Genomic DNA, 23,116 nt, shown 5'->3' with positions numbered 1-23,116 from the left:
AAACGGCACATCTGATTGTATATATATATTTTTAAATGTTTTAAATCTTATTTGCTCAAACAATTATTGATTGAAACATCTTTATTCATCCTACATAAAGGGAAACTTAGCCGTTCACAAAAAAAGGGTTGAAAATACGGCATAAGACAAGTACAATTATTACAAATATTAAAAATACAATGTAACTCATTTTCTATTAAATAAGTAGGTTTGATAAGTAGTAGCTTTTATTCTCACATTCCGGAATACATTTGTAGAATTTTTATTCAAGTGAATCTTACAAAGTTTTTTTTTTTTTTTTTTTTTAATTTCCCAGAGTTAGATTATCTGAAAAGCGGGAAATGAATTACTTAAATTGAAAACGTATTCACAGTAGCTTTTCTTTTTTTTTTCAAATCCCACACATAGTGGGGAGGGCAGCTCTCGTGACAACATCGGCTTTGATCGGCTTTCATCGGCCGGAGGTTGGTTGAAGCCTGTCTTGACTGCTGGCGTGTGTGTGTGTGTTTGTGTAGCCAGTGCTAGCGATTATAATTTCTATTTCCCCATTGAAGTGGACAGTAACAGGTCAGTACCAACAACCACAGAAGCTCTTGAATAAACCCTTAATTCCGTCGCTGGTTTTTTTCGCACCGAAAACGAGCCACCAAAAGGAAAGTAGTCCATGTGAGAAAGTTGTTCAGGTGCTCCTCAGAAAAAAAGGTGTCAGTCGAGCTAACCTAGCTGTAGCCACTTCTCTACCAGGGCCTCGCTGCTAACGTTACTTAGCAACTAATCGCGTCCGTAATCTGTGAAGGATTGTCGTGAAGCAGTGTCGACTGTCATCGAGCTTGGGTTGTGTTTTTTTACTCCACGAAAGCGGATCGGTTTTTGTTGGTGGACTTGTGTTGAAACTTGCGGCAGCAGTGAGCCCTGCTGGAGCCTCGCTATTACTGCCAAACTCTTGGAGGAAATGTTTCATATTCTGGGCGGACGGCGAGTCCGGCGGATGTGTGTGTTTTTTAGCTGCTAGTGTTTGACAAATGGATGGATAAAAACTCTACACACGTGGCTAAGAGGTAAGTTCGTTTCCCCCCCCAACCCTCCTCACACTCTGGGTCTATTCTCGCCAGATGTGCCACCTCACCGACGGGCTTTTTTTTGACTTGAGTGACAGACAGGCCATTTTGTTTGCTACAAGCCTACAAGTGTGTCTTAATGTTGGTTAAAGAAAACGCAGTGCGACATGTTTGTAAAGCGATCTGCTGTGTGTGTGTGTATATGTATTTATGCGGTCCGTGGGTGTGACCCGTGACTATACTGTTCTTTTATTATTTTACTGCTGTGTTATACTACTAGAAACGACACCTACTTTATATGATATACACCACGTTTTTCCTTATTCAGAATGTACATATTTCCACCATAATCTACTGGCTAAAGGGGATTTTTCTATTTGAATTCCTTCCATATATGAAACAACCACCAGCCTTGTTCTTTCTATGCATCAACACTCCAAACTATCAGATGTTATCTTCTAGAACTCTACTCCCACATACATCCATGTCTCTTTATTCTGCCTGAAATTGTTATGAAATGTACAGATTATTCCTGTCGGTGCTGTGTATGGTATTAATATTTTTCAGCAACTACCATTTCCTGACCAGCCCGATGGTTCACAAGAGGAAGTTGTCTTTGTGCTCGACTAAAGGGGTGGGGGGGGGACTGGACATTGTTCGGACCCATCAGTACTATTATCACTTAAAGGATAATCCAGGTCATGTGCAGCCTGAGTTCACTACCATTAAGAGCCATTGAAAAGCTTAGAGATGGAGAGTTATGCAGAGGGTTGGACACCCTCTTGAGGGTTTTTTCTGAGCCCAAAGAAAACTAGTAGCTAATATGTGGTGATTGTTTTCATTTATTCGTGCAGGCTTTTCCTTGTTTTTTTTCCTGAGACTCCTGTTTGTCTCAGTGGTGTCTTGACCTTTTAAGCAAATATTTTATTGGGTATTGTTTTGATTGTTTAAGTGCTTTGTGACCCTGGTCTGGAAAAGCGCTCTACAAATATGAATTAGTTACTTACATACTTACTGTTGTGAGAAATTAGCTCTATTTCAAAGTCAAAGGCAGAAATGACAACCAGCATAACTAGTTCTGAAAAAAGGTTTTGTAACATTTCTTAAAAGGAATTAGGTGACATTCTGTTGAGAGCTACCACTTAACAAATAACTATTACTTACTTAGTTAAAGCGCTTTCTGACCCTGGTCTAGAAAGGCGCTACATAAATAGACATTATTATTATTATTATTATTATTATTATTAATCAATCAAGTCGATTTTATAATTGATCAGGTGTCAGAATCGAAGATGAACAATAAATAACCTTTGATTCCTACTTGGGATTTTAGATTCAGTCAATATCTTCTTCTACTAGTGCCCTGATATGAGATCATTTTAATTTTCTTTATATTGAAATGACTAACTTGATTTCATAATTTCTGGGAAGCCATTCATCAACTGTTTCCCTTCTATTGTATGACTACAAGAGAAGCCTTTGATGCAGAAATGAGGATGTCAAAACTTGAGTTGGGGAAACTTTGTGCACTGGGCTTAATATTATTATTATTTTCCAGCAACTATTATTACCGCTCTGAGACTATGACCAGACTATGTGGAATGACACTGAGCACTTATGTAACGTAGCGACTCTCAACTGTGATTTGACACCTTCTTTGCTGGCGTCTAGTGTTGATAATGTGCTTCTGCTATTATAATGTAATTTATAATGGGATATTCGGGCACAATTGTTGTATTCTAGGTAAAAAAAAACAACAACAATGTAGGTTTAGAAAAGCATATTTAGATGACTCATTTGCTGCTTTGAAAAGGGAAATTCACATGTTGTGTACTGAACTTATAGTAGAAAAACAGGAGTAGAACTATACAGACAGATGCACTGTTACGAGAACCTCTCAGTTTGACCTGACCTTAAAGCTGAAGGCTCTAATATAGAACTTGTTGTACGTGTCACAAGCATACTGTTCATTGCTGAAATACTCTGAGGGACACAGTATGTTAGAAACAAAGTCACTCACTATAGCATCAAGTTTTCAGTTAATCCTCTAGAGAAAATCAGAGCAAAACCAATTCACTGTGAATAACTTTATCAAACGGGTACATGGACAAATGAAATACTGACATGAATCATCTTACCCACATGACTGTGTCTGTGTCACTGATCTGTGGCCGCACATAGTCGCCATATTTTTATCTGAAATATTTAATCACCATTTCTATTTGAAACTTTTCTAACATTACAGTAAGGTGAGCATATTTTGATCTGTAAAAAAAAAGAATACACTATAATGTCAGTACACACCTTCTAGTGTGTTTTCCAAGAATCAAGGATGACATTTAAGAGTCATTCATTTCCAATAACAAAATGATAACATTTTTCAATAATTGTTTTTTTAAATTTATCCCATAGATAATTAATTTTAACAAGAAGGCTGGTCATGGTTGAATTTGTCCCAGTTACCTTCCTGGCATTTCTCTTCAGTGTAACTGAAGACGTTTGATTGTCGGTTGACTGTGCGTAGGGAATGAAGCGTGGCCAAGCTGGATGCGAACAGACAGCGACCTAGTTTCACTTTTCACCCGCTGTGCCTTCAATGGTGATGGTGGAGAAAGCCTGTGGGTCAAAGAAAGTGCCAGGGGGAAAAAATCATTCTGATCCCTGAGTAGCAAAGGAGGTGAAGCATAGAGCATCTAAAATGTCACAAAATCGTACTTTTAGAATAAATAATACTTGTATCAACATTTGAGTTCATTCCTTTTTCGTAGCCAAACCCCGTCATTGTATTGTTTCTTCGGTTTGCTCTGTGTTTTTGTTGTGGCTCGACTACAATTCCTGTGGGAAACATGGTTTCATCTCTGACTGGCTGAACTCAAATGATCCACTTAGTTTGAAGATTGTCTTTTGCCTGAGTCTTAATCTTTTGCCTTAGATATTCAGCCACAAGGCCAAAAGTTGATTACCTCAATTTAAGTTTCTACTAACACTGGATAGAAACTAGAAATTCCATATTTTACGTTTGAATGTCAAAGACCGGCCTGACACTGATCGTTTTCCGCATGAACCAACTTGATCCGTAAATGTTTTGTTTCCCCAATCAAAAGTACTTTGAGCTGTCGGCGCGCTTGTAAACGATGTCAAACAGACCTGTGGGGAGATAATCTGACGGGCCAAATAATCTGTTGATGCTGTTCATCACTGTGTTTCTAGACTAATCCTGTTTTAAAAAAGCCTGCCAAATTGAACCTCATGATTTCCGAGTGGGAGTCTGTGCTTGTGGTGTTGGGTGTACTGTGGCGGTCAGCATCGGAGTGAATGTCAACACGCATGTGACATGTGTATTTATAGGCCTGTGAGACTGTCTTTACTGTGAAGAGTGTTGTCAAAACAGACAAACGAATCACCCTCATTGAGTCAGAGTACCCAAAACAAAAAGAAAACATGCCTTCAAAACATGCCTTCAAGGCCATGTTATACACACATGGCCTTGAAGGCATGTTTTCTTTTTCAAAAGGTCATCATAGAAACGGCAAGTGCAAACATTTTACTTTTTCCATATTTTCTCTCTTTTCACAGGTTGCCCTTTTTGGAGTTTTCCTCATTTTCTCCCTCATCCCCCTTCCTTTTTTTGTTTTGTTTGTTTTGTTTAAATTCTCTTTGCAGAGGGAGCACTACCTAAAAAAAAGAAGCACTGCAGATCATCTGATTTCATGATCTGGGGTCACCCTGCACCCTCTCGCAGAGAATTTCCGGGGTTTCATCGATCACAAAAAGAAACATGAGCACGGCTAAGCCCAGTGGAATCAAAGTGCCCAGCAAAATAACCAAGCCAGCTGGGACTAAAGCCCCCAAAACCAACCCCAGTGCAGGTAACTTTTATAAGTCTTTCTTTTAGCTTTTATTATCTGTCAAATAGTATCAATATTTAACGATATTTTTTTTATCTGTTCTAGCCGGAGTCAAAGCTGAGGCTGACAAGAAAGCGTCATCTCCGGTGGGAGACGACGACCAAAATGGGGGCGAGAGCTTCCAGGTGGGGGAGCAGGTGTGGGTGAACGGGAACAAGCCCGGTTCCATCCAGTTTTTGGGAGAGACGCAGTTCGCCCCGGGACAATGGGCGGGGATCGTTCTCGACGAGCCCATCGGAAAGAACGACGGCTCCGTGGCCGGCGTGCGATACTTTCACTGCGAGCCGCTGCGAGGAATATTCACCCGTCCGTCCAAGTTGTCCCGCACGGAAGGAGAGGCCAATGGCACCACGACGGCGCCGCAATCGCGAGCCGGGTCGCCGACCCCTTCCGTGGGCAGCGTGGCTTCTCACACGCCTGCCACCAAGTTGAAGACCGTGGCGACGAAGAAGGCTCCGGCCACCACACCTGTGGTGCCGTCCTCTAACCTCGCCGGAACAAACAGTGAATCCATCTCCAACCTGTCGGAGACCGGGTCTGTTAAGAAAGGAGAACGAGAACTCAAGATGGGAGATCGTGTCTTGGTAAATATTCTCATCGTGAACCACTTTTTTTTCAATTTAAAAGCATCAAAACTATTTGAAGACCAAAAGTAGTTGAATATCTCTGGGCTGCATAAGAAAGTTGCACCACCTTTTAATATTCCTGAGAGCATTGACCAATGGGGAGTGTTCCTTTTTTCACAATGGCATGTATTTTAACTGTCGCTTTGATGGGATTATATTATAGTATTAATCATGCAGAAGCTGATTACTCCGCAGACCCTTTTATCTCTTAAGTAGATTACAAGTTCGCTGACGTTCAGTGCGTTCGTTGCAGGTTGGCGGCACAAAAGCTGGCGTGGTGCGTTTTCTGGGAGAAACGGATTTTGCAAAAGGGGAGTGGTGTGGTGTCGAGTTGGATGAGCCTTTAGGAAAGAATGATGGCGCTGTGGCTGGCACAAGGTACATCTTGTTTTAATGATAAGAGTGTTTTTTCTTTTAAGGTGTAATATCCCGACTTATAAGGATTTGAATTTTACAGATATTTTCAGTGTCAACCCAAGTATGGCCTGTTTGCCCCAACGCACAAGGTTACAAGGATCGGTTTCCCCTCGACAACACCAGCCAAATCAAAGACATCGGTTCGTAAATCGGGTGCAGCGTCGTCATCGGGACTGAAGAGAAGCCCCAGCGCTTCCTCCGTCAGCACCATGAGCTCGGCTGTTTCCGTCAGCGCGACGCCGAGTCGCTCCGGGCTGGTGAGACAAACATCTGCTGTGAAGTGTTGAGATTTCGTCTGCAAACATTTGCATGAGTCTGGTCTGTTTTTTTTCGCTCCTCAGCTGGCAGAAACATCATCGCGCTACAGCCGGAAGATTTCCAGCACCACGGCGCTGCAGGAGGCGCTCAAAGAGAAGCAACAGCACATTGAACAGCTGATGGTTGAGAGGGACATGGAAAAGGTGGAGGTGGCCAAAGCCACGAGTCATGCTGGGGAGATGGAGCAAGAAATCGGCCTGCTCAGAGATGAGCATGAACAGGTGAGGAAAACTTTCAGTACCTACATCATTCTTTTCCATTTCGTTTTATTTGTTTACTCTTGAAAACCAAGTTTTACAATTTGAGTTATATTTTATTATGAAGAATAAAACGAGAGTTCTCAATTTACTCAGTGCATTACTACCAATAGCCAATTAACCTGGAGAATAGAATTAGAATTTATTTAAGTTTCAAATGCATTAATATATTCAGAACATTTTGCTTATTTATCGTTTTCCTCATAACTTTACAAGATTAAAGTACTGCATCACTTTAGATAACAGCAGCATTGAATTGTTGTCCCACTTTCATAATTAAAAAAAAATGTATAAAGTTTATTTTCTCAAAGAATACACCAACTTTTGTTATTATAGTTTGTGTGAAAATGTGCAGTTATTAAAGGTTTTTAAATTTGATCTATAACTCGGATAATTCAACATAAGGTAAGGTAATTACCTTACCTTACCTTACATGAGATGGATGAAATCTGCATCTGATATTAATTTTGAATTGTGCGAGTATAAATTGCAGCATCATAAATCAAATAAAAGTAATTAAGGTTGTTAAATATAATTTTTGATTTTATTTTTACTGTCCTCAAACTGGACTCATAAGTAAAAGTAGAAGGTCCTAATACAAGTCGCATTTCTTTTTAGGATGCAGAAAGTTATTTATTTTATTTATCTATATATATATATATATATATATATATATACTGTATATATATTATAAAATACTAATAATATAGATTTGTCTTTATATAGCAACTGTCAGACTGACTTTCAGTGCTTTACATTAGCCAATACACCTTATAAAAGAGAGCTGTTAAAAATGACACATTTATGCATTTAGACCTATTACAGTAAAAAAACTAAAACATTTTGGGTTTTGGTTGGTTTCCAAGAATTAGATGGTTTCAATCTTCTGTCTTTTGTCATTAGAGAAGTCTAATTTAGAAACACCTAAACCTGTCTAAAATGTTGTTTTTGTGCATACTGTTACAGATGGATTCTAAGATGGACCAGTTGCGTGCCTTGGTAGAAGCTGCCGACAAAGACAAAGTAACGCTGCTAAATCAACTTGAGGAGGAGCGTAGGTAAGTGAAACCTGAAATGATTAGTCTACAGATGCCTGACAAATTGGGGGGGGGGGAAGCTGCAAAATGTAGTAGATTCTATACATGTTTGGAATAACTATTTGGTGTTGATAACAATATATTTTTAATAGGAAAGTGGAAGACCTTCAATTCCGAGTAGAAGAGGCATGTATTGCCAAAGGAGAGTTGGAGGTAAGTCAAAATTTTAAATATCATTATTTAATATGGTTTAACTCTTTCTGTTCTGCATAGTATAAAAGCCTGCAGCGTTCAACGATCAGTCATAATCTTGTGAAACCCATCATTATATTTTGTAGTTTCCTCTCTTTCCATCCACATATGCAACAGAAGGAAACTTAAACAGAAAAGGTTAAAGGTTATATTGTTTAAACAAAGTGATGTATGCAATAATTGTTCAACGGTAACCTATAGATCTTGATACTTCTTCTGGATATACCAACGAGATTCACTTCAATTTGTTTCCGTTTCATAATATTTGAATTTGATTTCACAGTTCTTCAATTGGTCTTTCAATTTTTTTTAAAAAGATTTAAACTAGAAGTTTTTTGACTAACTTCCACGACCATTTCTCACTTGCAATGACTTCATCTTAAGAACCTGCATGTAGTTTGAAATAAACAACCTGGAGGCGTTTATTTTATTTTTTTAATTCCTTCGTTAAACAAAATCTGAAAATGTTGTGCTATAACCTTTTGAAGCCTCACTCCTGAGCGATCATCGTATCATGATCCCTTCTTCTTCCCTTCTGTCCTCGTCCTTAATGTCGGCCCAGTGCTCAGCATGGAACCACTGGACGAACACCCGTCATGCTCCACCTCTGTATATTTTGTTTTTCCACCTGACTCGAAGCTGTTAATACTCGGATACAATGATTCCCTCGTTCAAACGATTCTGTTACTTTGAATTCACTATATTCTTTGCAAATGGATGAAGCACATTTCCACTGTGTAGTCTGGATCATACCCAGTTTAGTTTAAAAAATACTCTGAGTTATAGAAGTAAAGAGGCAGAAAGAGGTCAAGATTAGCTCCGAATTCTCTCTTTCACCATTTGTGGTTGTTTATTTTTCACGGCATGTGTTCATCTCTCTCTTCACTAGGTGTCGGTTTTGCATGATTTCTTCCATCAACATGATACCACTCACAAATGTGTTGCTTTTATATTTCCCTCCATTAATTCCCAGAGTTCCACCTAATGCTGTGGATGGCACACCTGTTGTCCTGCTCTTCCAACAACCTCCCAACATAATCTGGACATCCACTGTTCACATCCCTCTCTTTACTCTCCTCCTCCTCCTCCTCTCTGTCTGTTGGGCTGGCATGTGATGGTGGCACTGGTGTGTTCTCTTCCTCTCCCCTTGTTTACTAACAGACGCAGACCAGACTGGAGCATGCCCAGATTAAGGAGCTTGAACAGAGCCTGCTCTTTGAAAAGACCAAAGCTGAGAAACTCCAAAGAGAGTTAGAAGACACTAGGGTAATGAATTCTGTTCTGTCCTGCGCTGCGTTGGAAAGAGTGCAAGGGTAAACGGTGGTCCACAGCAGCAACTGGGTTTAGCTGGAACTAAAGTGTAAATCAATGAATTCCCAGTGATATTGATCAGTATATTTGCTTTATTATCAATTTATCATTCATAAGAAAATCTGGAGTTTTATTTCATCTGGTAACCAGCATGAACTCACTCTTGTTTTACTCGTATCACTGCTAAACCAGACAGACAAAACTCTATTTAGCCACTTAAGGTCATTTTCCTTATTCCAAAATCCTTCCCAGCATCCATTTGTCCTGCTTACTTGGTGTCCCTCTGTTTGCTAGTCTGAACCTGTTCCCCTGCCGCTCCAGATGAGACAACATTGTGTTGTATTTTCATATTCATATGATATTTTTTGCAGTTAATGTACAGATGTTGGCACATCAAGAGTTGCATATCAGTATTCATTCTTATTATTTTTTATTAATTATCATGGCAGAAGGCTTAACTTCAGATTTTGAACAAAGAATTTGTGGTTTTAAAGGTCGCCACAGTGTCTGAAAAGTCTCGCATCATGGAGCTGGAAAGGGACCTTTCGCAACAAAACATAGAGGTGGCCGACCTGCAGCTTCGTCTCGGGGCCAAAGATGGCTCCGTGGACCCGGAATCCACCCTCTCCACTCTTCTGGAGGAGGTGAATAAGTTGAGAAGTCAACTTTCCTCACAAGAACTCAGCCACCGAGAGGAGATGGCGAAGCACAAGGTGGAGCAGGATTCTCAAGAGAAGGCTCACACGGAGACGACGGCTCAGCTCCAGGCCTCTTCCATTCAGCTCTCCAGTGACAAGGAGCAGTTGCAAATCCGCTTGAGCCAGGCTGAGAAGGAGAAGGCTGACGCCGCGGAAGCTTGGAAGTCCGAGCTAGAGGCTTCCACAGCCTCGCACCAACAAGCCATGGAGGAGCTGAGGTTGTCCTTGAGTTCAGATAAAGGCGTTCAAATGTCACAGCTCGAGGAAACTCGAACGGCCCTCGAGAAGCTGAAGCTGGAGAGCAAGTTGGCTTTGGAAGAAATGGAGGCCAAACACGGCGCAGAGCTATCGACCAGCGTACATAAATCTAGGGAGCTCAAGTCACTGCTGGCGACTATGACCGACGAGAGGGACCAACTGAAGGAGATGTTGCATTCCAGTGTCGACAAAGCTGAGGACCAGCACCTTGTGGAGATGGAAGACGTCCTTGGAAAGCTGAATGCTGCTGAAGTCCGTATGAAAGAGCTTGAGGAGAAAGAAGTTCAGATGGCAAAACAAGCCTCAGAAAAGGACATCAAAACCAAAGAGCAGACGATGGAAGTGGAGTCTCTACGCAGCCAAGTAACTCTGAGTAACCAGGAGCTTGAGACCTTGAAGACACAGCTAGCGGCGGTGGAAAAACAAGGGAGCACTCAGGACTCTAAGGTACTCATGTTCTGTTGAATCCAATTAAGCGTCATGAGAGGGTAACGTTCCCAAATGTTCTACAGGTTGGTGAGCTCGGATCCAAGTTGGAGGCTCAAGCACAGGAGGTTCTCTCCCTGCAGCAGAGCCTGACAGCTGTGCAGCAGGAAAAGAAAAGTCTGGAGCAGCAGCTTGTCGACACGGTGAGAGATTCATCTTTGGCACCAGTGCTGAAATATTTATTTGTGTGAAATTAAACCATTTAATGGTTTTAGTGCTCGGATCACTTTGAAGCTCGTAAAGATTTGGATTTTGAATTTTCGTTTCAGAAGCAGAAGTTGAGTGACAGCACAGAGGAGCATTCAAAATCTGCAAATACTATGCAAGGTACAGAAAATGTCTTTTTGTTTTGTCATCTTTTGTTTGGTAGTCATTGTTTAGTTAACAACTGTTTCTTATCTGGTCATGATCAGAAACCATCGAGCGGCTCAGCAAGAAGGAAGAACAGTGCACGTCTCTGACAGCAGAAGCCGAATCCCTGAGAAGTCAAATAAATGGTTGGAATACAAAGCAGATATACAAGTGTTATTTCAGGATTCCTCAGTAAGTTTCTGCTCTTGTCACTCAGGCCTGGAGAGAAAAGTGGGGGCTGGAGACGAGAGAGTGCAGCAACTCGCCGAGGCCAAGAGCAAACTGGAAAATGACATTTCAGAGATGATGAAGGCGTCTGGAGATAGTTCATCCCAGCTGACCAAGATGAACGAAGACTTGAAACAAAAAGAAAGGCGAGTTGAGCTACTTCTAAAAAAAAAAAGAATGCATCACATATTAATATAAAATGTCCTCCGTGTTCCAGGAGGGTTGAAGAGCTACAGAGTCGGCTCGCGGAAGAGAAGGAGAACATGTCCAGCGCGAATGAAAAACTCAAGCATGAACTGACTTGTAAGGAGCAAGAGCTCACAGACACCAGAGGAGGACTTCAATCTCAAATTAGCAGTCTCCAGGAGAAGATTTCTTCTTTGGTTGGTGACGTTTCTTTACTTTGTTATTTCAAATCAATACTATTTTCTTCTGTGGGACCATTTGTCACCACTCTGAAATGTTATTAAGACACTAACTATTTTGAACTTGACGTTTGAACTTGTGTGATGCAGCAAACAAACATTTAATATATTTCATTCCTGTTTTAAAGGAGAAGACGGTGGTCCAGGGTGAGACTCTTGCAGAGGAGCTGAAGCTGTCTAAAGAGAAAAGTCTCTCAGAGGCATCTGGTCTTCATGCAAAGGAACTTCAAGTGCTGCAGGAGCAGGTGGAGAAGTTAAAGCATGAGACCTCACTGTCTACAGACAAAAACCAGCAGCTTGAGAAGTTGGTAACTGAGTTGAAGCCATACAAAGAACAAGTCCAGGTAAAAAAGAACAAATTAATTTTATTCTCTGGGGTTTTAGATTTTAATAAACCTGCAGGATATTTCTTGCAGAATTCTTTTTCTTTTTTTTTAGAGAAAAAATGGATTTTGAATTTTTCATCTAATACCATCTTTCATATCCTGCATTTTTAAACCAACATTGATTAATTTCTACACTCATAACATGCTTCTTACATTTCCAGCGGCCGCATTTTATGGTCTTAGTTTTCCTAAATAAAACGTTTTCACTCAGTGGTTTCTTGCTAAAATATCAAATTTAAAATGTACAAACCAAAGTTAGTTAAGGGTTTTAATGAGATCATTTAAACCTAAAAGTGAAAATGTTTGTTCTTCAGTTTTTGAGAATCATTCTGGTTTAACTTGTGGTGAAGTCCCCGGCTCCTGCAGCTTATCTTTTTTTTCAGTTGCCTGTCTATTTGAATCCATATCTGCTTGGTTTATTTTTGTGGATTCCTGCATTTCTTTGCATTTCACATAAATACATGCATTATCCCCCTTTTTCTTTCAACTTTATTTTCCCAGTGTGTTTCTGCTGAGCTTGACTCCTCCAGGCAAGATGTCAAAAACTTGTCTACAAAACTGGAGAAACAGAATGTAGATCTGGAAAACATGAGTAAAGAACGCACGGACGTTAAAGCCGGGAATTGCGATCTGGAGAAACGGCTTTCATGTGTACAACAGGAGCTGTCTGAGAGCGAGGCTAGTCTCAAGCAGCTGTCTGCACAAAATAAAGAACTGCTGGAATCTAGAGATGCATTCGCAAAACGGCAGGATGAGCTACTCGCTAAAAACACGAGTCTGGACCAAGAGAAGGAATCGCTGAACGAAGAAATCCGGGAGCTCAAGAGATCTTTGCAAGACGCCGAAAATGGCAGTTCAGCCCTGAATCAATCAATTAGGGAACACCAGGAGAAAATTGAGGCGCTTCAAAAAGAAGCTATAGTGAGCAACGAGTTACTCCTTAAGCATCAACAGGAAAGTCAGAAAAATGAGGCCAGAAATAAACAGCTTGTAGCCGATTATGAAAATGTTTGCAGGGAAAAGAAGAGGGCAGAAGAAGACCTTAATGAAGCCAGGGCTAGCTTTGCAAATGAGAAGGAGACCTTGCTTTCAGAAATCGATGCTGCCAAAAAAAGTAAAAAGTCCAATGATGCTAAAAATGCTGAGCTGCAGGCGAGATTTCAATCGATGAAACTAGAAAAGGAAGACCTGACGATGAAAAATACTGAGCTACAAGCCCTCACTGAAGCTTTGAAGAACGAGAAGGCAGAGATGACCTCCCAGATCAGCGCTGTCTTGGCCGATAAGAAGAATGTAGAAGTGCAGAAGGAGGAGGTTCAAAACAAGCTTGTTCTCACCAAGAAAGACCTGGAGACTTCAGCGCGGGAGGTCGAGGAACTTCAAGCTTCGAAGCTGAGTCTGGCCCAGATGCTGGAAGAATTCAAAACGAGTAACCAGATCACTGATTCCGAGAGGATTCAGCTCATGCAGGAGAAGGAAAACTTGCTCACCATTCAGAGGAAGGTCTGCAATGAGAAAGAGGAGCTTGGAAAAGAAGTGGAGGAGTTAAAAGAGAAGATGAAAGACGTGACTCAGCAATTGTCGCAGGCCAACGACAGGTTGCAAGAAACGTTGTCATCTTTTGAACAGGAGAAACAAGCCTTGACCACTCAGAGTTCTGAATCTAAGAAGGCTCTGCATGAGCTACAGAAAGAGAAGATGACCTTGGAAGGAGTCCTAGAGAAGCAGAGGAGTGACGTTGAGCACTTGTCAGCGGAGAAAGGAGAGTTGGAGGAGAAGCTTAGTAAGATATTATCTGAGAAAAGTCTTCTATCCCTTGAGAGAGAGAAACTTAGTGGTGACATTCGGACAGTTAAAGACCAGCTAGACAGTCAAAATAAGGCTAACGTTGAGCTTAGCCAAGAAAAGACCAATTTATCCGCATTACTGGAGGAAACTCAAAACAAGGGTAATTTGGTAGAAAGCGAATTAAATTCATTGAAAAAAGAAAAGGATGAGATGAACAAGAAACAAACAACAGACCTCCAAATGTTTGAAAAAAGACAAAGTGAGCTCGTTCAGGAACAAGAGAAGCTGAAAGTTGACTCAGAAAAAAACAAGACTGATCTCACTCAGCAAATTATTACTCTTAGACAACAGTGTGAGGATCTGCAGTCATCGCAAAGCCGAGCAGACGCCAGCCTGCAGGGCTTAGATCTGGAGAAAACTAGTCTCTTGAAGCAGATTGAGGGCCTAAAACAACACTCTAGGTCAGTGTCTGAGGCAAAGAAGCTTCTGGAGGATCAGCTCCAGGCTGAATCTGGAGAAAAGACTCAAGTCCTCTCTGACAAGGACGGCCTGGAAAAACAAATTGAAGATCTTAATAAACTGGTGTCACAACTGAAAGAAGAGCAGGCACAACAGTTGTCTCACCAGAAGGATGCCGATGAACAAAAGGCGACTTATAAGAGTGACATGGAAGAGACGAGGGCTCAACTGAAGAAGCTAGAACAGGAAACTAGTGGGTTGTCTCAAGACAAACAACAACTTCTGTCTCAACTCGAGGAGATGAACCAGCGAGCAAACACACTGGCCGTGGAGAAGAATGGTCTTTTAGAAGACAAGTCCAAGCTAGAGCAGACATTAACCTCCCTTCACGGCAACCAGGAAGACTGGCAGACGGAACGTTTGAAGCTCCTCGAAGATTTGGCTAAAGAACAAGCGAACTTGCAACAGTACGAGGTCCAGCTCAAAGGTCTGCAAGCCAACAAAGATCTTCTTGAGAATCAGTACAAGTCTAGCGTTGAGGAAGGAAAGCTCCTAAAAAACAATCTGTCCTCCGAAGTGAATGCTTTAACAGCTCTTAAGGAGTCTCTGCAAGTGGAGAAAGACGAGTCAACGCAGCGAGTCCAGGAGCTTGAGTCCCAACTTAAACTTGCTCTTTCTAAGCAGCTTGAGGTATTCTCCCTGTGCAGGTCGCAAACACATCGTAGACTGGCTGGGGCTGTGTCACCTTCACACTGCATGCCTAATGGTCCTTCCTTCCCCTTTTACTTTGAGTTCTAACTTTCATCCTTCATTCACTAACACTGGTGATTAATATGGGTCCCAGCCTTTAGTGGTGACCCCGTGGCCTCATAACCAGATTGACAACGAGGCAGAATCTTCAAATTTCCTATTTTGAGACTTGAGACAATATTTTCTCATATTCTATTGGAATCATAAGTCCCTTGTTTCCGTCAGTTCTGAGGCCACAGGGTTTTCTAGAAATAGATGTTTCCTTTTCATGTTTTGTGTCACTAACTTTTACTGTATTTACCTAAAAGTTATTTGGACGAATCCAAATCTGGGAAATACTTTAAATTGGGGCTGTCGTTGATGATTTTATTTTTTTTTCAGTTTATTCTTGATGATTGATATTTATTTCTAGCTTCTTAACAGTATAAGAACATTTTAACTTCCATGTAGTGGCACTTCCGTTGCACTGTTTCATTACACCGCATATGTAGATGTTTATAAAACAAGGTCCTTGTTTGGTTTATATACATTATTCTCTTTCTGCCAACTTAAAAAAAACACCTCAGTTCTTTAGCCTTATAAATAAAACAGTCTCTAAACCAACTGCTATAAAGCAGGTCCAAATGTTTCACGGTGTTGTGAAGAAATGAGACTTACAATCAAAGGTGTTCATTCTTTAAGCATGACGGCCCTAATTTAATTTCTTCAGCACCATGAATGAGTAATTGAGCATGAGAATAATTGCCTTGGCAAAAAATATGTGTCATTAAATTTGTAATAAGGAGCTTCAATTCATTTCCCCTCCTTGAATTCAGGCTTCAGAGTCTTCCGGTAAAACTAGTGAAGCCCTTGAGCTGCTGACAAAAGAGAGAAACGGTTTGCTCCAAGAAAAGGGTGAAAATGCAGCGCTGATGGAGGAAGTTAGATGTTCCAAACAGGAGTTAGAAGCCCAGGTAATATATGAAGTTACAAACTCGCTGACAGGATATTAATTGATGTCTTTCTTTGTATAGCTGGCAGCGCTGAAGAAGGATAATTCCAAGTACAAAAAAGACCTGAATGGATCCAAAGAGCAGCTCAGCATAGAAACTCAGAAGACCAAGAGTCTGGCTGAGCAAATGTAAGGCTTGCATGTCATGTGAAAGTAAACCACCTGTTGCTCCAATAAGAACTTTGTGTGTGTTTTCAGTAAAAAGCTTGAAGACGAGGTTAATGAGAAATCCACAGCCCTTCAAGCGCTGCAAGAAGAGAAGAAGAAGTTGACTCAGGACCTTGACAGCAAGCATAAAGGGCAGAGCGAGCTTGTGAAGGTAACTCTTAAAGAAGGATTAGGAGGTTATCACTTCATGGCCCTTTTTTTTAGACATTAATGTTCTCGTATCTTTTCCTAAGCTCAAGGAAGACCGGTCCGCCCTGAAGAAACAGCTGGAGGAGCTGAAGAAACGGTAGGAAGAGGGAAAAAAATAAAACAAAAATACATTTTAATAAGATCTACAGTAGCAGAGTCGCATGTTCCAAAAAATACATTTGATGCTTTATTTTGATTTGTCTGTCACTATAAGAAAATAAATGCTGACAGAATGTACAACAACAAAAAAAAGTTCCACCAAGTGTTAGTGTTGAAATCTTAGAAATATGGACTTTATATAGAAATAAAATAAAGTTTAAAGAATGGGAAATATATTTTGCTGTGTTACAGCTGCCGTTAATACAGTAAATACACCGACGTCCTTTCAAAAGGACCAGTTTGTCACTGGAATCGGATCAAATCCAAACATATTTACGATAGGATTTTTAATATTTATATTAACCTACTTGACTGTTACACTTTTGTTACTGTGCCGTTTACTTAAAATCCTTTTTTCTTATTCAAAGCCTGCCTAACAATGGTTTCAGGTAATCTTTAACGACTCACACTGCCGTGTACCGCATGAATACATGTTTGTATTGTCAGTCTTCCTGTTGCAGATGTATTGTGTATTTCTCTAAGATTCTTTGTCGCTCATTGACAGCGAGAGTAACTTGAAGGAGAAGTTTGACAAACAGAAGACGGACCTTCAACAGACTGTCCATAAAAACGGTGCCTTAATTTCCGAAAAGGATAAGCTGGTGGAAAACCTGAGGGCCGAGGTATGATCACAGAGGACTCCCAAATATTTACCCAGACATCAAGTTTCTCACACTTGTCCATTATATACTTAATATAAGAACACACACGCCAACACGAGTATGCAAACAAAGGCAGACGCAAAGTTTTCTTACTCGTACGTGTGTGTATTTGCTTACTTACTTGTCTGAACCACGTTTTTAACCCTTTAATGTAAATGTAATGTAAACTGAAGTCTGATTTTGAATTGTTTTTTTCTCTTTGAGACTTATCTTTATTATTTGTATTATTTTCCTTCTTTAACCAACACATTAATTTCCTTCAACATTGGCTTTACTCTTATTTCTACCTTTTTATAATCTCATTCTCTAAACACCATATCTTTATAAATCGCCTCCTGAGGGATCAATAAAGTTCTATCTAAGTCTACGTGAACAGAAGGCTACTTTGATTCTGAGGAAAGCACAAAGCGGGCAACAGAAAATGATTTGGCCCCCAGTTAAGTTTGTTTAAATGTGGTTTAGAGTTTATTTAACAGGCATGGTATGACTGAGTAGCCTGGCTACTCGCTGACGTGTTATTTTAAATTTAATTATTTTTTATTTTAAAATGTATTAAGTCTCGCTACCTCTCAGTGAACTCAGCGCTGCTGTTGTGTGCATTCAGAAACTGTTACTGTCCATTCTTCTTTTATCGATCAGTTCTTTATTTAAGCCTGCCTTAAATGTCTGAAATCCACATTCTTCACTAACTTGAATGTCTTATGGAAGCAGATTTGATGTTATTTTTATCTGAACTGAGAACTGAGATTAACACCCCCCCCTCCCTCAGCTGACCTCTCTACGCTGTGAAAGTGCCTCAGTGAAATCTCTGCAAGAGACGATTCAGACTCTGGAGAAAGACAAAGTGCATCTGAAGCAGCAGGTGGACAGACTGGAGAAGGACGGAGCTGCAGGAGTCAATGCATCAGGTACGATGAGCGTATTTCTCACTTAAGTTACTGGCAGACGGATGATGAGAAAAAACATTTTTTCCCAGGTAATGCAACTCAGGGCAAGGAGAAGGACGAAGAGGATGAGTTGGAGGGTCAGGTGAGTGTTTCAACAACTGACGTTATTGCTCTGCTCTTGTGCTGCAGATGTTTATCTTCCTGTCATGGAAAATGAAACTTGATTGATGGCTTGTAAAAGAAAACTTTACACCCTAATGCTGCTGCTTCCTTCTGTATTTCTGACTTTAATGGCTCACATCTCCATATAAAGGCATGAGTTATTGACATTAACTGGTTATTATTTTCTTTAAGATGAAAAACAAAACGTTTATCAAAGTTACCAGGGGATGTGAAAGACCATTAAAGACGGAATCTGGTTTGATCTAGTTTCAACTTTGATGATGTCTTCTTTCTTATAAGTCACATTAATGTATTGTTCTCCACGTGTTAAAATCATAACTCAATGTAATACAACAAAAGCAGGGTAAGAATGATACATTTAATCACATTAATCTGCACAAAAGACGCAAATAACATCTATCAGTTCACCTTTTTAAGAAATGTCTTCAACATAACTTGTGTTAATGTTTCAACTGTACTGTAAATATATTTTCTAAATAGTCACAGTGAGGTTTAATCGGTTTACCTTCTGCTGATGAATATTCATGTGTCCAATAAACAAGCTCGTCATGGGTTTGGCCGTCACTAATAACTCGGCACAGACACGCCTTCCTCCTCCGTTCTATCGTGCATGCGTACATCAGACTGAAGGTGAATTGAAGGTCGTGGTCATGCATCAGTCGTGTGTTTACAGGATAATGTTTTTCAGTTTTAACCTGTTTTTCCCTGAGGCTCATTTCCGTCCCTCGGACTGAAATGTTACACTGTATCTTTGTCTCATTTGAATCTTGATTTTTCTCTTCTCTCTTTTCTGAAACGCCAACTTCTCGCCCGCCCTGTTTCTGATGTTGGCTTCATCAGGCAGCGGTTTGTTGTTTTTCATCAGCTTCACTCGTGCATGTCTGTGTGTCACCGGTGTCGTGCAAATGATATGTACTTGATATGTATCCGTCACACAGACGTTTGTTCACTCACTAAATATGTTTAGATTCGCACCACAAGGAGAGCGATGGTGGAGTGAATATCAGTGGGTTTAACGGCTGCTTATGTTTCTTAGATACAGTTTTTAAATTCGGTCATCGTGGACCTTCAGAGGAAGAACCAGGAGCTCAAAGAGAAACTAGAGACAATGGCCACCGCTGCTTTAAATGGGAACAACCAGAGAGAGCTGGATAACTACAACAGGTGAGCGTCTTCCCTCTGTGCACTCGTGAAACTCAGTAGACCAGATCCAGAAAGGAACATTTTCAGATTTAATAATGAAAATTGCTATGTTGCTAAATTTAAATTCCTGGTACAGCCTCAAAATGCAAAAAAGAAGAAATGGTAGTAAGATTCAAAAGAGAATTAATTATTTATTGAAAACGACAAAACTCAGTACAGTATACAGAATACAGAAATATGGTAATGATGGCGAAGGAGTTCCATCAGTGACTTTGTTTTTACCAAAATAAAAGAGTATTTTTTCGAATCACATAGTAAATGTTCATAACTGTAGTTCTAAAGTTTAGCCACTTGATGGCAACGTTCATTGTTTGAGTGTGTTGGTTGGGAGGGGAAAGGTCATCTCGTGAGGGTCCATTTCTGGATCTAGTGTGTTTTGGAATCTGTGCGATATGAGTAAGTTCTAAATGGGTAATAAACGCACAGAAGGAACATGTATTATCACTTATTTATTGATGACCAAGGGATCGATTGAGTGATCAGAAGCTTAAGAAGATTGAGCTGGAATTATTAATTGACCGATGAACGAGAATGATGGATGGATGGATGGATGGATGACTTGAAGAACTGCCTCCGTCTGACAGGATCAAGCTGTGAAACTAACATTCTCCATTCATCCACCTGTAACCAATGCCTCTTCTCTTCAGTAAAGATTCACTTTATAGACTTGGTTTCACGCCATCTAGGGGCTCCGTAGAAATTTTTGTTAGGATTTGGAAATATATTTTAATGCACATTTTGAATAAATGTTTGCAAATCTCAATTTGGCGTTTACTCCACCTTCTGGCAGAAGTGCGTCATCGCAACAAATGACAGTCGCAAAAGACTGAAATAGAGACTATTTTTCTGCTTGTTTCAGACCTTGACTGCGTTTCTTTTGTTGAGACTCAAGTTACTTATTAGTTAATAGTTATACATTTGTAGCTGATAGTACATAAACGCGTCATGTTTGTAAGACTTTCACTTTCTAGACTTGGTTTCACGCCATCAAGATAAAGAACTACAGTTATGAACAGTTGCTACGTGATTACAAAAAGACTCGTTTATTTTATTGAAAATGAAGTCACTTAATAGAGTCTGTTTTGAAACGATAATAACCACATATCTGGTTGTTTTTAACTATCATTGTTGTAGTTTTTCAGATTTTTAATGAATTTTTATGGCGTCATTGCCACACATCGTGTCACAAAAGTCTCACCACAGTTTAATGACACCAGTCTTTTTGAATAAAAGCTTAGTTTATTTTATTTATCAGAGCTCAAGTTTAAAAATGTAGTTTTCACAAACATGCGCAGAGATTAGTTCTATTTGGAACAACATTAGAAGTTGAATTTTGGATTGAAATAAAATCTATATCATAATTTAAAAATAAAAGTTGACAAAATGCATCAAATAAAAATAGGAAAAAATGTTCTTCACAAAAACGGTGCCACCTTGAAGCAAGTTCAAAAGTCGAAACATTGAAAAGAAATCTAAAGGTGTAGGAAAAAGCTTAATAAATATATATTTGTATGTAAAAGTTTTGTTTTTCTATAGCAATTATTCATGTCCATTCCTTATCTCGTCTTGATTTTCTGGAACTCCTGTTGTTATCAGTTTTATCTTGATCTTTAAAATATATACTTTATTGAATATTGTTTTGATTGTTTAAGCGCTTTGTGACCCTGGTCTGGAAAAGCGCTATATAAATAAAAATTACTTACTTACTTACTTATCCCGCCCACAGCGCTGAGAAGGAGCCCGTGAAGAAGAAACCTCCTCCGCGACTCTTCTGCGACATCTGCGACTGCTTCGACGTCCACGACACCGAGGACTGCCCGACGCAGATGCAGCTGCCCGACCCCGTGCCTCACACCAGCTACCACGGCACCAAGGGCGAGGAGCGTCCCTACTGCGACATCTGCGAGGTGTTCGGCCACTGGACCGACGGCTGCAACGACGACCAGACCTTCTAGAGCCTCTCCACGCACAACCGCTGCACAGGATCGCTGCACATGATCTGGGGGCGCGCACGGCAATCAAGCAAAATCTGTACGACTCGTACCACAGTGTGTGACGTGGCAGGTTCGGATGATTCGTTTAATTTATCACAAGATCATTTGCACAGTTTGAGACTCTTTTGTTTATTGGAAAAATGTAAATGACTTTGATCTCAGTTCCTGCAAAAAAAAAAGTAAAGATCTATAGTTTATTTTTATATGCTGGGAGACGGTTGCTGGAGGTGACGGATGAGAACTTTGTTGGTCCTCGTGTGCTTCGCCTCTGTAACGGGAACTTCTGTCCGCACACCTGTGTCAGTGTGTGTGTGTTTGTGTGTGAGTGTGTGTGTGTGTGGGGGGGTGTGAATGTAAGCACTTTTCTGGAATCCTCAGTTCCGCATGAATTGCCTTCCTGAATTAGCTTTTTAACAAATCAACAATGTCTTTGTGAGACGTTGAAGCAATTTGTCCAAAATGTTTAAATAAAATAAATTTATGCTTAACTGAGAAATTGTGTTTTTTTTTTTTGTTTTTTTTTACACATTTTTAATTTTAACTCTTGTTGATCCACATCTACATTTCTGCTCTTATCTGTGTCAATGTCTTCACTCTAACGACCTGCTCATTCAAAGATCTATGTACGTGTCACGAGTTAATGATAAATCATGATTTATTATGTTCTCGTTGCCCTTTTACACTATATGGTGCTCGTAGAGTTATAAAATCAAACTAGGATAACTTGTCGGGTAGATGACTGGTAACTTAAACCAGCTTTCTTAATTATTCCTTATTTTATTACTTTTTAATTTGGTCTTTACTTTTCAAAGTGTTTTAAGGCTTAATTTCCCTCCATTTTCTTCTTTATTCCCCCTTTTGTTTTTTTCTATTTCATGTCTTGAGTTAAAGGCACAAATTGCATATTTATATATATACACATATACATATGCATATACATATATAGATATACATATATACATATATATACATATACATATACATATATATATATATATATATATACATATACAGTGCCTTGCGAAAGTATTCGGCCCCCTTGAACCTTTCAACATTTCGCCACATTTCAGGCTTCAAACATAAAGATATAAAATTTTAATTTTTTGTCATGAATCAACAACAAGTGGGACACAATCGTGAAGTGGAACAAAATTTATTGGATAATTTAAACTTTTTTAACAAATAAACTGAAAAGTGGGGCGTGCAATATTATTCGGCCCCTTTTTATGCTCATATCACTTAAGATATGTCTCAAGCATCTCGGATCTATGATCGTGATGCTCTTCTCAACATCAGAGAGTCGATGGAGGACTTCACTCGCGACAGTTACCAACGTCCGGTGAACGTGTTTCCGGCTCCGCTTCTCATCGACTCGGACTCTGTGGAATATCGTTTGATCTGTCGAGTACCGGGCGATTTCCACAAGGGATCGAGTCAAGCTGGAGTTCAGGTCAGGATGAGACGTGTAGTTGCGATCGCTCGGAACAACTCTGACGTCATCGAACATCATCGATGTTTGATCGACATTCCTCTCACTGTGTGTGACGACACATCAGCGCTGCCGTCTGTCCAGACCTCAACGAAAGGTGGTAAGATTTTTTCATTTCCTCTCTTTAATTCGACTTTTACAACCGAGTTGAACTTCAGTGACAGCTGGTACCCACGTG

The 23,116-nt window shown here is 40.1% G+C and overlaps 1 protein-coding gene across 5 annotated transcripts; it reads left to right on the top strand.

The window, feature by feature from the left end:
* Window positions 1-420: 420 nt before the first annotated feature.
* clip1a (CAP-GLY domain containing linker protein 1a) lies at window positions 421-21,945 on the top strand. 5 transcript variants are annotated; one of them, XM_087792247.1, is made up of 26 exons: window positions 424-567; window positions 4,635-4,927; window positions 5,012-5,550; window positions 5,846-5,970; window positions 6,050-6,266; window positions 6,351-6,548; window positions 7,551-7,642; window positions 7,774-7,834; window positions 9,035-9,139; window positions 9,679-10,587; window positions 10,653-10,769; window positions 10,896-10,953; window positions 11,040-11,123; window positions 11,195-11,351; window positions 11,423-11,588; window positions 11,759-11,974; window positions 12,518-14,953; window positions 15,829-15,966; window positions 16,027-16,133; window positions 16,203-16,323; window positions 16,406-16,458; window positions 17,026-17,143; window positions 17,952-18,090; window positions 18,159-18,217; window positions 19,289-19,416; window positions 21,182-21,945. In XM_087792247.1, exons 2-26 carry the CDS (start codon window positions 4,837-4,839, stop codon window positions 21,408-21,410), a joined length of 6,663 nt encoding a protein of 2,220 aa, XP_087648373.1. In that variant the 5' UTR covers window positions 424-567; window positions 4,635-4,836; the 3' UTR covers window positions 21,411-21,945. The 5 variants fall into 5 exon arrangements, with proteins under 5 accessions (XP_087648393.1, XP_087648373.1, XP_087648387.1 ...); XM_087792261.1 differs by having other exon boundaries at window positions 426-567; window positions 18,159-18,211; XM_087792254.1 differs by lacking the exon at window positions 424-567 and adding an exon at window positions 840-1,058.
* The last annotated feature ends 1,171 nt before the right edge of the window (window positions 21,946-23,116 follow it).

Source organism: Callionymus lyra, chromosome 1 (assembly GCF_982586985.1).
Source record: "Callionymus lyra chromosome 1, fCalLyr1.hap1.1, whole genome shotgun sequence".
NCBI lineage: Eukaryota > Metazoa > Chordata > Actinopteri > Syngnathiformes > Callionymidae > Callionymus > Callionymus lyra.
Note: the sequence above shows the minus strand (reverse complement) of the source record. Positions and strands in the feature narration are given on the sequence as shown.